At 45.9% G+C, this 11489-nt stretch overlaps 1 protein-coding gene across 1 annotated transcript; it reads right to left on the bottom strand.

Moving 5' to 3' along the window:
• Positions 1-4600: 4600 nt before the first annotated feature.
• Positions 4601-6069, bottom strand: LOC101345884 (uncharacterized). The gene is given in 6 exon segments (XM_004377407.1): positions 4601-4972; positions 4974-5041; positions 5534-5669; positions 5671-5822; positions 5825-5859; positions 5861-6069. Coding segments are annotated over 6 exon segments (972 nt in total).
• Positions 6070-11489: the final 5420 nt, after the last annotated feature.

Below are 11489 nucleotides of genomic sequence, written 5' to 3'. Positions count from 1 at the left end.
GATTTGAACCTCTGATAATTGGGATAGTTCTCTAATTTACCTTTCCAGGTACTCCATTTTTGCAGATTAAGGAACAATTTTTTTAACGAACATGGGATAAACTGCAGCTCCATGGGAACACCAATTTGCATACATAAAAATTCCGTCTGTCGAAATGTTTCACGACTGTCTGCACAATTGCCGTCACCTGAGGGAACCTCTACCACGCTAGATTTCACCCTCGGAGATTTTTATTTAATTGACCTGGTGGGGCGGGGCGCCAGCATCAGCATTTTTTAAACACTCCCCAGGTGGTTCGAACACGCAGCCATAGAGAATCTTTGACCATAGCGATGCTCCTTAAACTTGGGCAAGTATCAAAACGATGCCTTGTTAAACCTTAAATTGCTGGGCCCCACTCCCAGAGTTTCTGATCAGGTAAGTGTGGGGTGAGGCCTGAGTATCTGCGTTTCTGACAACCTCCAGCGGCGATGCTGATGCTGCTGGTCTGGGGGCCTCCCTTGGGAGAATCGGTGATTTACAGCGCCGACTCCCAAACTTGGCTACACACTGGGATCACTTGGTGAGGTTGAAATACTGCTGATGCCTAGATCCCTGCGCCCTGCCCCACCGAGATTTTGATTTGTCTGGGGTGTAGTCTAGGCAATGGGGACTTAAAAGAAACTCCCCAAATTATTAAAATTTGAGAACCATTGATAGCACTGAAACAAGTCTATCAGGTCCCAGAAACAGAAACTGGCCACACCTAGGAGCTGGTTAGAAATACAGATTCTCAGGCTCCACCCCAGACCTGCTGATCATAATCTGCATTTCAATAACATTCTCCAGGTGACCTGACATATTTAAAGGTGAGCACTACTGTACTCGGGAACCCTTTGAAATAACACTTGATTGATCTGTTATGTAAGCGCTTTAAAGACATCAACAACTAATAGTTCCTAAAAATAATGGGCCATAGAATTTAGTCCATAGCCAAAAAAAATAAAAAAGCAAATGTGTTGCCATCCAGTAGATTTCAACTTATGCCGACTCCACGTGTTACAGGGTGGGACTGCTCTGTAGGGTTTTCTGGGCCCTAAGCTATATAGGGGAGCCCCTGTGTGGCACAAATAGTTAAACAGAAAGACTGGTGGTTCAAACTCACCCAGAAGTGCCTAGGAAGACAAGCCTGGTGATCTGCTTCTGAAAGATCACAGCCTTGAAAACCTTATGGAGCAGTTCTACTCTGCACACATGGAGTCGCCATGAGTCAGAGTGGACTTGGCAGCAGCTAACAACAACATCTTTATGGAAGCAGATTGCCAGCCATGCCTTTCTTCCAAAGAGCTGCTGGGTGGGTTGGAACTGCCAACTTTTAGGTTAGTACCCAAACTTGTTGCTGTCAAGCCGATTCCGACTCATGGCAACCCTACAGGACACAGTAGAACTGCCTCATAGGGTTTCCAAGGAGCGGCTGGTGGATTCAAACTGCAGACCTTTTGGTTAGCAGTCAAATGCTTAACCACAGCACCACCAGGGCTGTAGGTTACTAGATGAGCACAAACCATTTGTGCCACCCAGGGACCCCTAATTTAGTCCATCCAAATCAAAAACCAAACCCATTGCTGTTGAGTTGATTCCTACTCATAGTGACCCTATAGGACAGGGTAGAAATGCCCCATTGGGTTTCCAAGGCTGTAAATCTTTACAAAAGCAGACTGCCACATCTTTCTCCAGCAGAGCACCTGGTGGGTTCGAACCGCCAACCTTTCAGTTAACAGCCAAGCACTTTAACCACTGTGCCACCAGGGCTCCTTAATTTAGTGCATTCTTACTCCAAATTATCGAACCCTTCTTAGACTGTCATTGCAGACACAAACTTGGTGATTTTTGCTTGCATTGCAAAAGGAGACATCGGTAATCCCAGCAGAGTAAAACTGGACTTTCAAGTCACAAGCAGAGGTTAAGAATAACCAAGCTTTTACTAACTAGTTTCACATATTTGCATAAAGTTTATTATTCATGATAAATTGCTCTTCTCTTTTTAGGTTAATGTCTTTTGATTTTAGAAAACTGTACACTTGTTATTCTTTACCAGAGATATACAACGTAGACAGAGTCATAGTTTATGCAACTTTTCATATTGCTAACACTTAAGATCCTGAGGGGAGGAATATAATGTCATGAGAAAAAAGTTAAGACTGTGTTTTCCTAATAAGTCTTTCTGGGTAGTATTTTATTTTTATTTATGTATTTATTTTTAAAACAAAAAAAGTTTTATTTGGCATGCATTCAAAAAGGCAAAGTAGGAAACGCACAGCCATGCTGCCAGAGCCATGTCTGCCCGAGTCCAAGGAATATCACAGAACAGACAAAGTGGGAAAATGGACAAGCATGCTGCCAGAGCTGTGTCTGCCTGAGTCCAAGGAAATACCATAGAACAGACAAAAGTGGGAAAACGGACAAGCATGCTGCTAGAGCCGTGTCTGCCCGAGTCCAAGGAAATATCATAGAACAGACAAAAGTGGAAAAACGGACAAGCATGCTGCTAGAGCCGTGTCTGCCCGAGTCCAAGGAAATAGAACAGACAAAAGTGGAAAAACGGACAAGCATGCTGCTAGAGCCGTGTCTGCCTGAGTCTAAGGAATATTACAGAATAGGCAAGGAAGGGAAAATGGACAGGCATGCTGCTAGAGTCATGTCTGCTCAAGTCCCAGAAGTTACAGTCATCAGTATATATTAACATTACAAATGGGCAAAACCACTGAAAGCTTCACCTTTTCACAGATAGGCTAGATCTGAGTAGTATTTTAGGTGGAAAGATAATTACAGTGTAGAAAGGCCAACCATGTGATACATGGCCAACCATGCTCCTCAAACTTCGATGTGCACAGGAATAACCTGGTGAGCTTGTTGAAATGCAGTTTCTGATTCGGTGTGTTTGGGCTTGTATGAGACTCTGCATTTCTAACAAACAGATGTTGGATGCTACTGGTCCACAGACCCCACTTTGAGTAACGAGGGTTAGCCCCAGAACAATGGCTCAAAAAAGCAGGTGGCCTGGTACTAGCATTAGGAAGGGTGATTTTGTTGAAAGTGCTGATTTGCTGTTTTGAATCATCTGCGAGAGACACCAAAGGGAGAAAATTATTCAAAGACCCATTATTAATGAAAAGTTAATAGAGAAAAATGACGAGTCCTTTAAGGTAACAGCAAAATAGTAACTTAAATACCTCAGATGACTACCAGGGCAGAATTTTCTAAAATGTTGCAAGCTCTGCATGCTTGAAGTAGCAATTTACATGCATAATTAGGTGCAATCAACAGTTTTGAAAAGTAATATATTTTCTGAGTCCGTATTTACTCATGACAGGTGCATACAAAAATCTGTCCTAAAAAAACAGAGGGATATAGAAGGAAAAATATTTGCATGTTAACAATAGGTATGTTTAAAAGCATATGCCTAAATTTAGAACAAATTTAGTTGAAGTATTGTATCTTTATTTTGATTTAATCTTCATTTAAACATTGAAAGAAGTTCACAAACACATTTTGGAAGTAACAGGCATGGAAGAAAAGTAACTGCTATTCCAGTGCCTGTCTGAGCTAACATGTGATTCTTATTTCTGCACTGTAGAAGGGAAACTTGTCCGACTCAAAACTTCCCTCCATCGACTGCTGACTTTTCTCCCTGCCTTCAGAAGGAGCTATATTGCTTCATTATTTGAAGATACCAAATACCTTCTGTTGTTGCTAGTTGCCATCAAGTTGGCCTTGGACTCATGCGCAATGGGACTGGACGGTTGTGATTCATAGGATTTACACTGGCTGATTGAGAATCCACTTAAATAAAAAAAAATTAACTAAACTGGTAATATCTTCCTAAAGATCCTCAGATGTGTGCTCCTAACATCTTACGGTTCTCAGTATAACAGACAATGTTGAGCGTTCACTATCTACCAGGCATTCTGTTACCACACAAATCATGTAATTCGTTATAAAAATCCTTTAAGAATTGTTTCTTATTGCGAGGTCATGGAGAGGAAGTGGAGAGTAAGTTCTTCAAAGGCACACAGTTCAACATGTATTTTTGTGGCTGGTGCATTTTTACATAAGGGGTCATAATGTCACTTAAAAATTGTAGTGAATCTCAGACTAAAGCAAGCTCACTTTATTTTTCATGTTCCCAATTTAGAAAAAGAATTTGAAATCTAGTTTTTAGAAATTCTGAAGAAAAAAGGGACCAAGGCCAAAAATCTGTAATGTGGTCATCAAACCTTTCTCTTTCCAAAGGCATATTTGGATCAAATTATGCAGACTGGCTGTCTACACTGATTAAATTAAAGTGGCAATTAATCTCTGTCGTACTGATGGTGTCTTCTTCTGTAACTGCAGCAACTGTCGGGACAGTGTACCTTGATACGTAAAAGCTGTCTTTAAATTAATACAAAACAGACACGAGATAAACAATGCCATTTTCCAGTTTCATTAGGCAAGTGTTACCTGTGATACATTATATGCTGGGGGAAAAAGCTATCTTCTGCTAAGAAACACATGAACAGTTCATTTATCTGCTGACCCATTTGGGGGCATTATGGAACTCAGCCCAGAACAATGGGCTCTATTTAATATTAAACAGGTTCTTAATAGCCCGCTGTGTCTCTCCATAGCTACTGGAAGGTCCTTTCTGGACGTGCAGAGTTGCAGTGACAGTTCCCATGAAGTTGTAAAATGCTCCCCAGGACCAAGTGGTGTTAAATTTAGAAGTCATCCAGATCACCTGACTGCCGGTGAGCCCAGATGTAAGAATTTCTAAGTCCACCCTTGCCAGCTCTCTCTCTCTAACTATATATCCACACCTAGGCGCAGCTCGCCGCCTGCTCCCTGGGGCCACCCCCGGAGCCTCCTGGAGACTTGCCCTGCTGAGGACGCCTTTCCAGCACCGGACAGCTCGCCACTTAGGAGAGGCGGCACCCAGCTGGCACCCACGCCGAGGCACATTGCAGTAAATGCCTGGCAGCGACTTCTCGCTTCTCCCTCCTCCTCCCCCATCGACCCCCCGCTGCCGACCTTTAAGGCAAACTCCGGCGCGCTGCAAGCCTGGCGTCCTCGCCAGCCACGCGGGGCCCCACCCCCTCCCGGTGCCGACCGGCGGGGGGCAAGGGTAGGTGGACTTTCTGCCTAGAATTTGCAGCTGGCTTCGCCTCTGGACTCCAGCTCCCCAGTGCAGGCTGTGAGGCGCGGAGCAGACGGTGGAACCGAAGCCCTGGGAGTCACCCGCGCACGCACCAGGGGGGCTGACCCCGGAGACACGCTTGGCCGCGGGAGGGAGGAAAAAGGACTGGGGCCAGCGCGCAGGTGGGGGTCGCCTGGGGCTGGGCGCACCAGCCACCTGCCCTCCGCATGCTCCTCTGCCGCCCGCCCTCGCCGCCACCCCCTTGCACAGGTCGGAAAACCCTCCCTTTCCTTGGCTCCTCCGTGTCGGGGAGGCGGCTAGGGTGAGGGTCGGCGCGGGGTCAGGGGGCGGGGATGGGAGATTTCACTTACACCTGACGTCCCCGCTTCCTGCCAGTCTCGCCCAGCAAATCCCAGGGAGCGGGTTGGTTCTTCCAGTAACTTTGTTCCGAAGGTTGGAGGGGAGGGGAAACGCTGAGGGGCCCAAGGAGAGGCCGGAACGCGCCGAGGATCGGGAGGCCTGGCTGGAGAGCAGGTTCCCGGGCGGCCCCGGGGCTGGGCGAACGGCTGGGAGGCGCCGCCGCCGGGATGCTCTCTGCTTAGCGGGACTGCCGGGGGCGCCTGAAGGCCACCGCTCCAAGGACACGCGGCCAGCCGCTCCTCGCGCTCCCGGCCCGGACGCCGCCCGTGCCGGAGCCGAGCAGGAGCGGAGCTGCGGGGAGCGCCGACGACGGGTGGCAGGAGGGCGGGCGCGCGGGAGGCGGCCCCTCCTTGGCGAGCCATGCGTGCCTCGGGCGGCTGAGGAGCCGCCGCCGGGCGCCGCTGCCAAGTCTCCGCTCCGCTTTTGTCTTGCCCTCCAGTGAATGGGAAGATGGAGATGGATGTCGAGGGAGTTTCTCCGCGCCCGGAGCCCATCCCCCGCTCCCAGGGGGCCGGCGGAGCCTGCCAGGCGCCGCCACCGTCGCCCCAGCCCCCGCTGCCGCCGCCGCAGCTGGCTCACGAGGAACTGCCCGGCGAGAGTGCGGGCGCTGAGGACAGCGACGACCCCGAGAAGAGACCCAACGGCGAGAAAGGAGCCAGCAAGGTAGGTGCACAGTGTTGCTGCTGTGACACCTTTTGAACCAAACCAAGGCGCTCTGTAGTGGTGGCTGTCACTTTAACCCCTGCGTTCCCCCAGCCCCCTTCCCGCGTTTGTGATGGGGGAGGGGGAGATGTGCGGAAGGCGTGAGGTCTAGGGGAATCCGTGGGCGATAGTGACTTTCCGAAGTGGAAGGCGTGTGCGGAAGTCTGTCCTGGTTTCCGTGCTCAGCGGTGTGTGCAAAGAAAAGTCTGGTCATGCGGTGTGATGGCCAGAGCAGAGCCCAGCACCTCGGGGGAGCAGCGTTGAGAGACTTTTGCTTGCCCTTCCTGTATAAGGGGGGCTTATTTGCATGGTTTAGGGGAAACGTGTTCAGGAGTTGCCAGGTGGCTTCTGAGACTCCTTGGAGGGAGGTGACATCAATCTGAGATGACAACAATGGGAGCAAAGTTTGGCTCATTTTGCAGAATTGAGAGCCTGCTTGACCCAGCTCAAGGTCCTCCTTGGCTGGCATCCTCCTACCTAGGAGGGCAGGGACCACGCGCCTGGCAGCCGATGAGCCCTGCACGTCTTTTGCAGCCCTGCTGTGTCACTGTAGACCAGGGGATAGCTGCTGCTTACTGTGGAGAGAGTTCTTCAGGTAATTGGATTCCAGTAAGAGGTGGCTCAGATACCATTCTGGGGCAGTTTCTCCTCCTGAGAAAACTAAAATAAGAGGAAATGGAATAGAAAAGAATGCCGTAGGAATATAGGTAGAGTGCGTTGATTACAGCTTTGTCTCTGGGTATGGTCTTCTTTTCCTTACACACTTGGAGTTTGTTTTCGTGGAAGCTTGTATTGTTTAGGTGTAGCTGTATAATGTGCACACGTGTATTTGCTAATACGTTTTGAATTTGGCTGCTAATATTGGGGGAAGGTTGGTTCAACAAATCAGAATATTGGAACAAAAGAAGGGTCAGTCAATATACTCTTTCACTTTTGTCCGCTTAAGGAAGTGTACAGGAAAATGGGCACTTCTGCTGGTTAGAAAAGAATTGCATTTTATGAAGTACTCGTCCTTGGAGATTGCTTTGGTGTCTGCTGGACCTTTCCTAAGGCACTAGAGGATTAAACAAATGCCCGGAACTCATCGGGATCACATTGAGCATTGCCGTTTTGTGTTTGGAGACAGGATCACTTAACAAGTTGAGATTTGCAAATGCTGGAAATTGTTTTGCATTTTGAAACTTAGCTAAGAAACGAGATTGTTGTTAATCTACCAAGATCAGTATTGTAATTTAAATGGGAGTCTCCCAAGGAACTGGAATTTGAACACTCTAGACCAGATCGAGGTGTCTTAAAAATGCATAGAAGATTTACATTGTGTAAACTACGATGAATTTTAGTATCCTAATTTCCGTGGCTTTTTCAGTAGCTCTTGATTTTGTGAATATTTAATTCTGTCATGACTGTATATTTACTACTTTAAATGGTTGTCTGCTCCTCTGTTTTCTGAAGTAGCCATAACGGGGCATCAGTATTACCTGATTGAACTTTAAGTCTCTTTTGCAAAATAGGTGTGGGGAATAATTAAAATATACAGCCAGTGCTGCTATTTCCATACGGTTGGTTCCTGTGCCCTAAGCAGGAGAAATTCCTGCCATCAGCAAAAATCCGGGCTTATTTGTTTCCCTTTGATGCACCACGCAGACTGTCGAATGTGCTACCGGTTGTGAGGCATGGGGAAGCCGGTGCGCTAGAAATATGACAGCAGGTGAAGGGAGGCCTGAAAGCGGCTTGATTACGTTTAGTTAATTAGCATGTGCAGATAATTGAGTATTCCACTGATATGATTTGCTGTATGTTTGTCTCCAATTTCTTGAGGTGGAAACAAAACACTCCTTTCTTCCTTCCAGGTGTTTGCCTTAAAAAATTATCTTTCATCCTTTCCATGACCCAGAAAGCAGCTGTGTTAACCCTCTGCGTGCCTCTGGCAGTCTTCCTGCTGGTTCTTTGAAGAGTTTGAGGATGTTTGCTGTGTTTCAGGCTTTAATAACTGCTTTTGGCTGTGATGAATCTTAAGGCAAAGTTATAAATTGATTTTTCTTAGCAAATCTACTAATGAAAGGCCTTTCGTTAGTAGAAGGGCCTTTGGATGTCTAACTAAGTTATTCTACAGAAAATAAATAAGTAAATGGAAGATGAACTGGGATAAAGTGGGATGTGGTGTGTCCGTGCTGTTTTGAGAGAATCACAATAGGGTTTAAAAGCAGTAATGTATACACGTGATGCATAGGCTTACGGTGTTTTCTTCTCACGGAAGACTAATAAGCATATGAACTGTGAATACTGAATCATTTATCTTAATCCGGATATGCCCCCTGAATGACATTTTTTCAGACTATGATTTGGGGCCATGATTTATTCTCTCATGAATTTACCCCAGTTGTCTATTGAAAAAGAAATTGGAGCTTAGCGTACGTTCTCAGAGAGTCTCCGAAATAGAAAGAGAGATTAGAAAACTGGATCAGTCAAGGGAACTTTTACGCCAGAGGTTCAGGACGTGACTGGCACTTTGTGTTCCCAGAGTAACCATGCCTGATTCCTCTCAAGCAGCTGATCCTTAAGGAGATATTAAAGCAGCTGCATTTTATTCTAAGAATCGGAGGAGATCCTGCATAGGTTATTTGTGCCTCTTTTGTACCAGGAGGAGGTATTAAATGCTTACAAAAAGTGGTCTGCTGTAAAAACATCCAAAGACAATGTGATGTAACTCTCTTTGGGACTTCGTGAGGTTCTTCCTTACCTATTGTTTTAAGACCTTCTTCCATATACCTGAAGAGGGGGTCACTAAGCTGGACAAATCTCTCTTCTGGTCTTAGAGATGAAGACTGAAGGGTCACTGTCCTTGAGAAAAGGAGCCCCGGTGGTGCAGTGGCTAAGCACTCGGCTGCTAACCAAAAGATCGGCAGTTTGAACCCACCAGTGCCTCCTCGGGAGGAAGATGTGGCAGTCTGCTTGCCTAAAGATTACAGCCTTGGAAACCCTGTGGGGGCAGTTCTAGCCTGTCCCGTAGGGTTGCTATGAGTCTGAATCGACTCAATGGCAGTGGGTTTGTTTGTTTTTTTTTTGTTTTGTTTTTCTTTTTGGCCCTTGAGTAAATGACATTCAAATGTTTGAAGGTGTTCTTGACTCTGGACTTGATCATTCGCAAAACTTAGAGTTTTCTGTGGACCTAAATATTCCATCTTTTTAGTGCCTTTTGCAACTCTTCTAAAGTGCTTTGGTTATGCCAAATAACTCTTGGATAGATACGAAACTTCCTTTGGAAAAGTTAAAAAAAAATTTCTTATAATGAGGACCAGTACTCCAGTATCTCACTCTATGTCATCAAGTTAATGATGCATATATGTGACTTCCTCGTTTGACCCCCGAGAGCCATATGAATAATTCCTTCTTGTCCCCTTCAGCTTCATCTTATTCATGTATGTTCTCTCTCTCCCCTTTCTTCCCCCCACCCCACCAAACACGTTTTACTCTTTACCATGATGTTTTGTATATTAAAAAAAAAACCAAACCCATTGCCGTCAAGTCAATTCCAACTCATAGTGACCCTATAGGACAGAGTAGAACTGTCTGCGTAGGGTTTCTGAGGAGCGACTGGTGGGTTCGAACTGCCAAACTTTTGGTTAGCAGCCGTAGCCCTTAACAACTGCGCCACCAGGGTTTCCAATGTTTTGTATAGAAGAGTGTATTTATGGCCTAGATTGAGGTATCAGGACCAAACGTTTTTGTCTGTTCAGCTCTTCTTACAGCCTTAGTTTGCAACACGTGTTATCTTGGTGGTTTTGGATTAGAGGGACTCTACTGTTGCTATCAGTGTTACTTCATTGATGAATTACCCAGCCTGTCCAGTACAGTTTTTAAAGCCTTTATTTTGAAATAATTTTCGATTTATAGAGGAATTGCAAAGATAAGACAGAGTTCCTGTATACTCTTTGCCCAGCTTCCCCAAATATTAACATGCTACATAATCATGGTATGTGTATCAAAATGAAGAAATAGTACAGTCCTGTTAGCTAGACTTGTCCAGTAAATTTTCCTGGAATGGATGTGTAACATATTGACATTTTCTAATCTATCCTTCTAGGATTTAATATCTTCTTTACACCTGAAAGTCTCTCTGAGAGGGTATTTAAGTGCCCAATTTAACTTCGGGGTGACTGCTTCCCTTTTTCTAGAGTGGAGGAGCAGCTTGAAAAGTGCAAAGGGCTGAGTTCCCCGAGGCTCTGCATCAGGCAGCAGTAAGTGCTGTGGGAGCGACCACTTTAGCAAAGCCCTTGAGAGCTGTTAACTTGTGTGGTGCGAGTCTTCCTTTTTATTTTATCCTGAAAAACATCCCTGCTGCAGGTAAGATAGTGTTTGTCAGTACGCAGAACTGGTTTGCCTTTGCTTTGAGGATGACAGTCCCAAGTGGCAGGTAGAGGAGAAAAGGAGATGGATAAAATCAAGGCAGCTGACTTTGATGCCCAACCCCTTGGGTGTTTGTTCCCGACCAGAAAAGTAATGAAGCCCTTTGGTTTTTGCATTGTGCTCACCAGGGGAACTCAGAGTTCTTGCCTGCATTAGGCAGGAAGATGCCACCTTGGTTAAGACTGTTGCCTGCAAAATCAGAAAGACCCCTGTTGGATCTTGGTTCTGGCTTTTACTAGTTACTGACCTCAGATAAGTTCTTAACCAATCCTCAGTCTTTTTATCTGTAAAATAGGAATAATTTTAGTGCTTACTGTCTATGGTTGTTGTATGGCTCGAATGAGATAAAACACAAAGTTTTTGATTCAGTGCATCATAGGTAATAACCGCTTAGTAATTGTGAGTAGTAATAACTGTGGTTACTATTAGAGTCCGTGGTTCTGTGACGGGGAATGAGTTGGGTGGGGCTCCCAGTTTCCCTATAATTTTCAGTTTGCCAGAAGGCTGTGGGGCTAGAAATGTCACATACATATCATTCTGCAGTCAAACTAAGTTGGCGTTCATCAAGCTGATTTTGTCCTGTGTGCATGTTTGCCTTGTGGGTCTTTTCTTGGTGGGCAGAAGTTTAGGGAAGAGTTACCTTGATTGTCAATAGACTGCTCCCTTCTCATTGGGAAAGTCCCTGCATCCCACCCCAAGGGCACACCTGAGACACTAATAAAGCAAATGGACTGCTCTGCTTTCACACATTACATTCGTGGCTTCTAGGGAGGCATAGGAGCCCTGGTAGCACAGTGGTGAAGAG

Source organism: Trichechus manatus, unplaced genomic scaffold (assembly GCF_000243295.1).
Source record: "Trichechus manatus latirostris isolate Lorelei unplaced genomic scaffold, TriManLat1.0 scaffold00049, whole genome shotgun sequence".
Lineage (NCBI taxonomy): Eukaryota > Metazoa > Chordata > Mammalia > Sirenia > Trichechidae > Trichechus > Trichechus manatus.
Note: the sequence above shows the minus strand (reverse complement) of the source record. Positions and strands in the feature narration are given on the sequence as shown.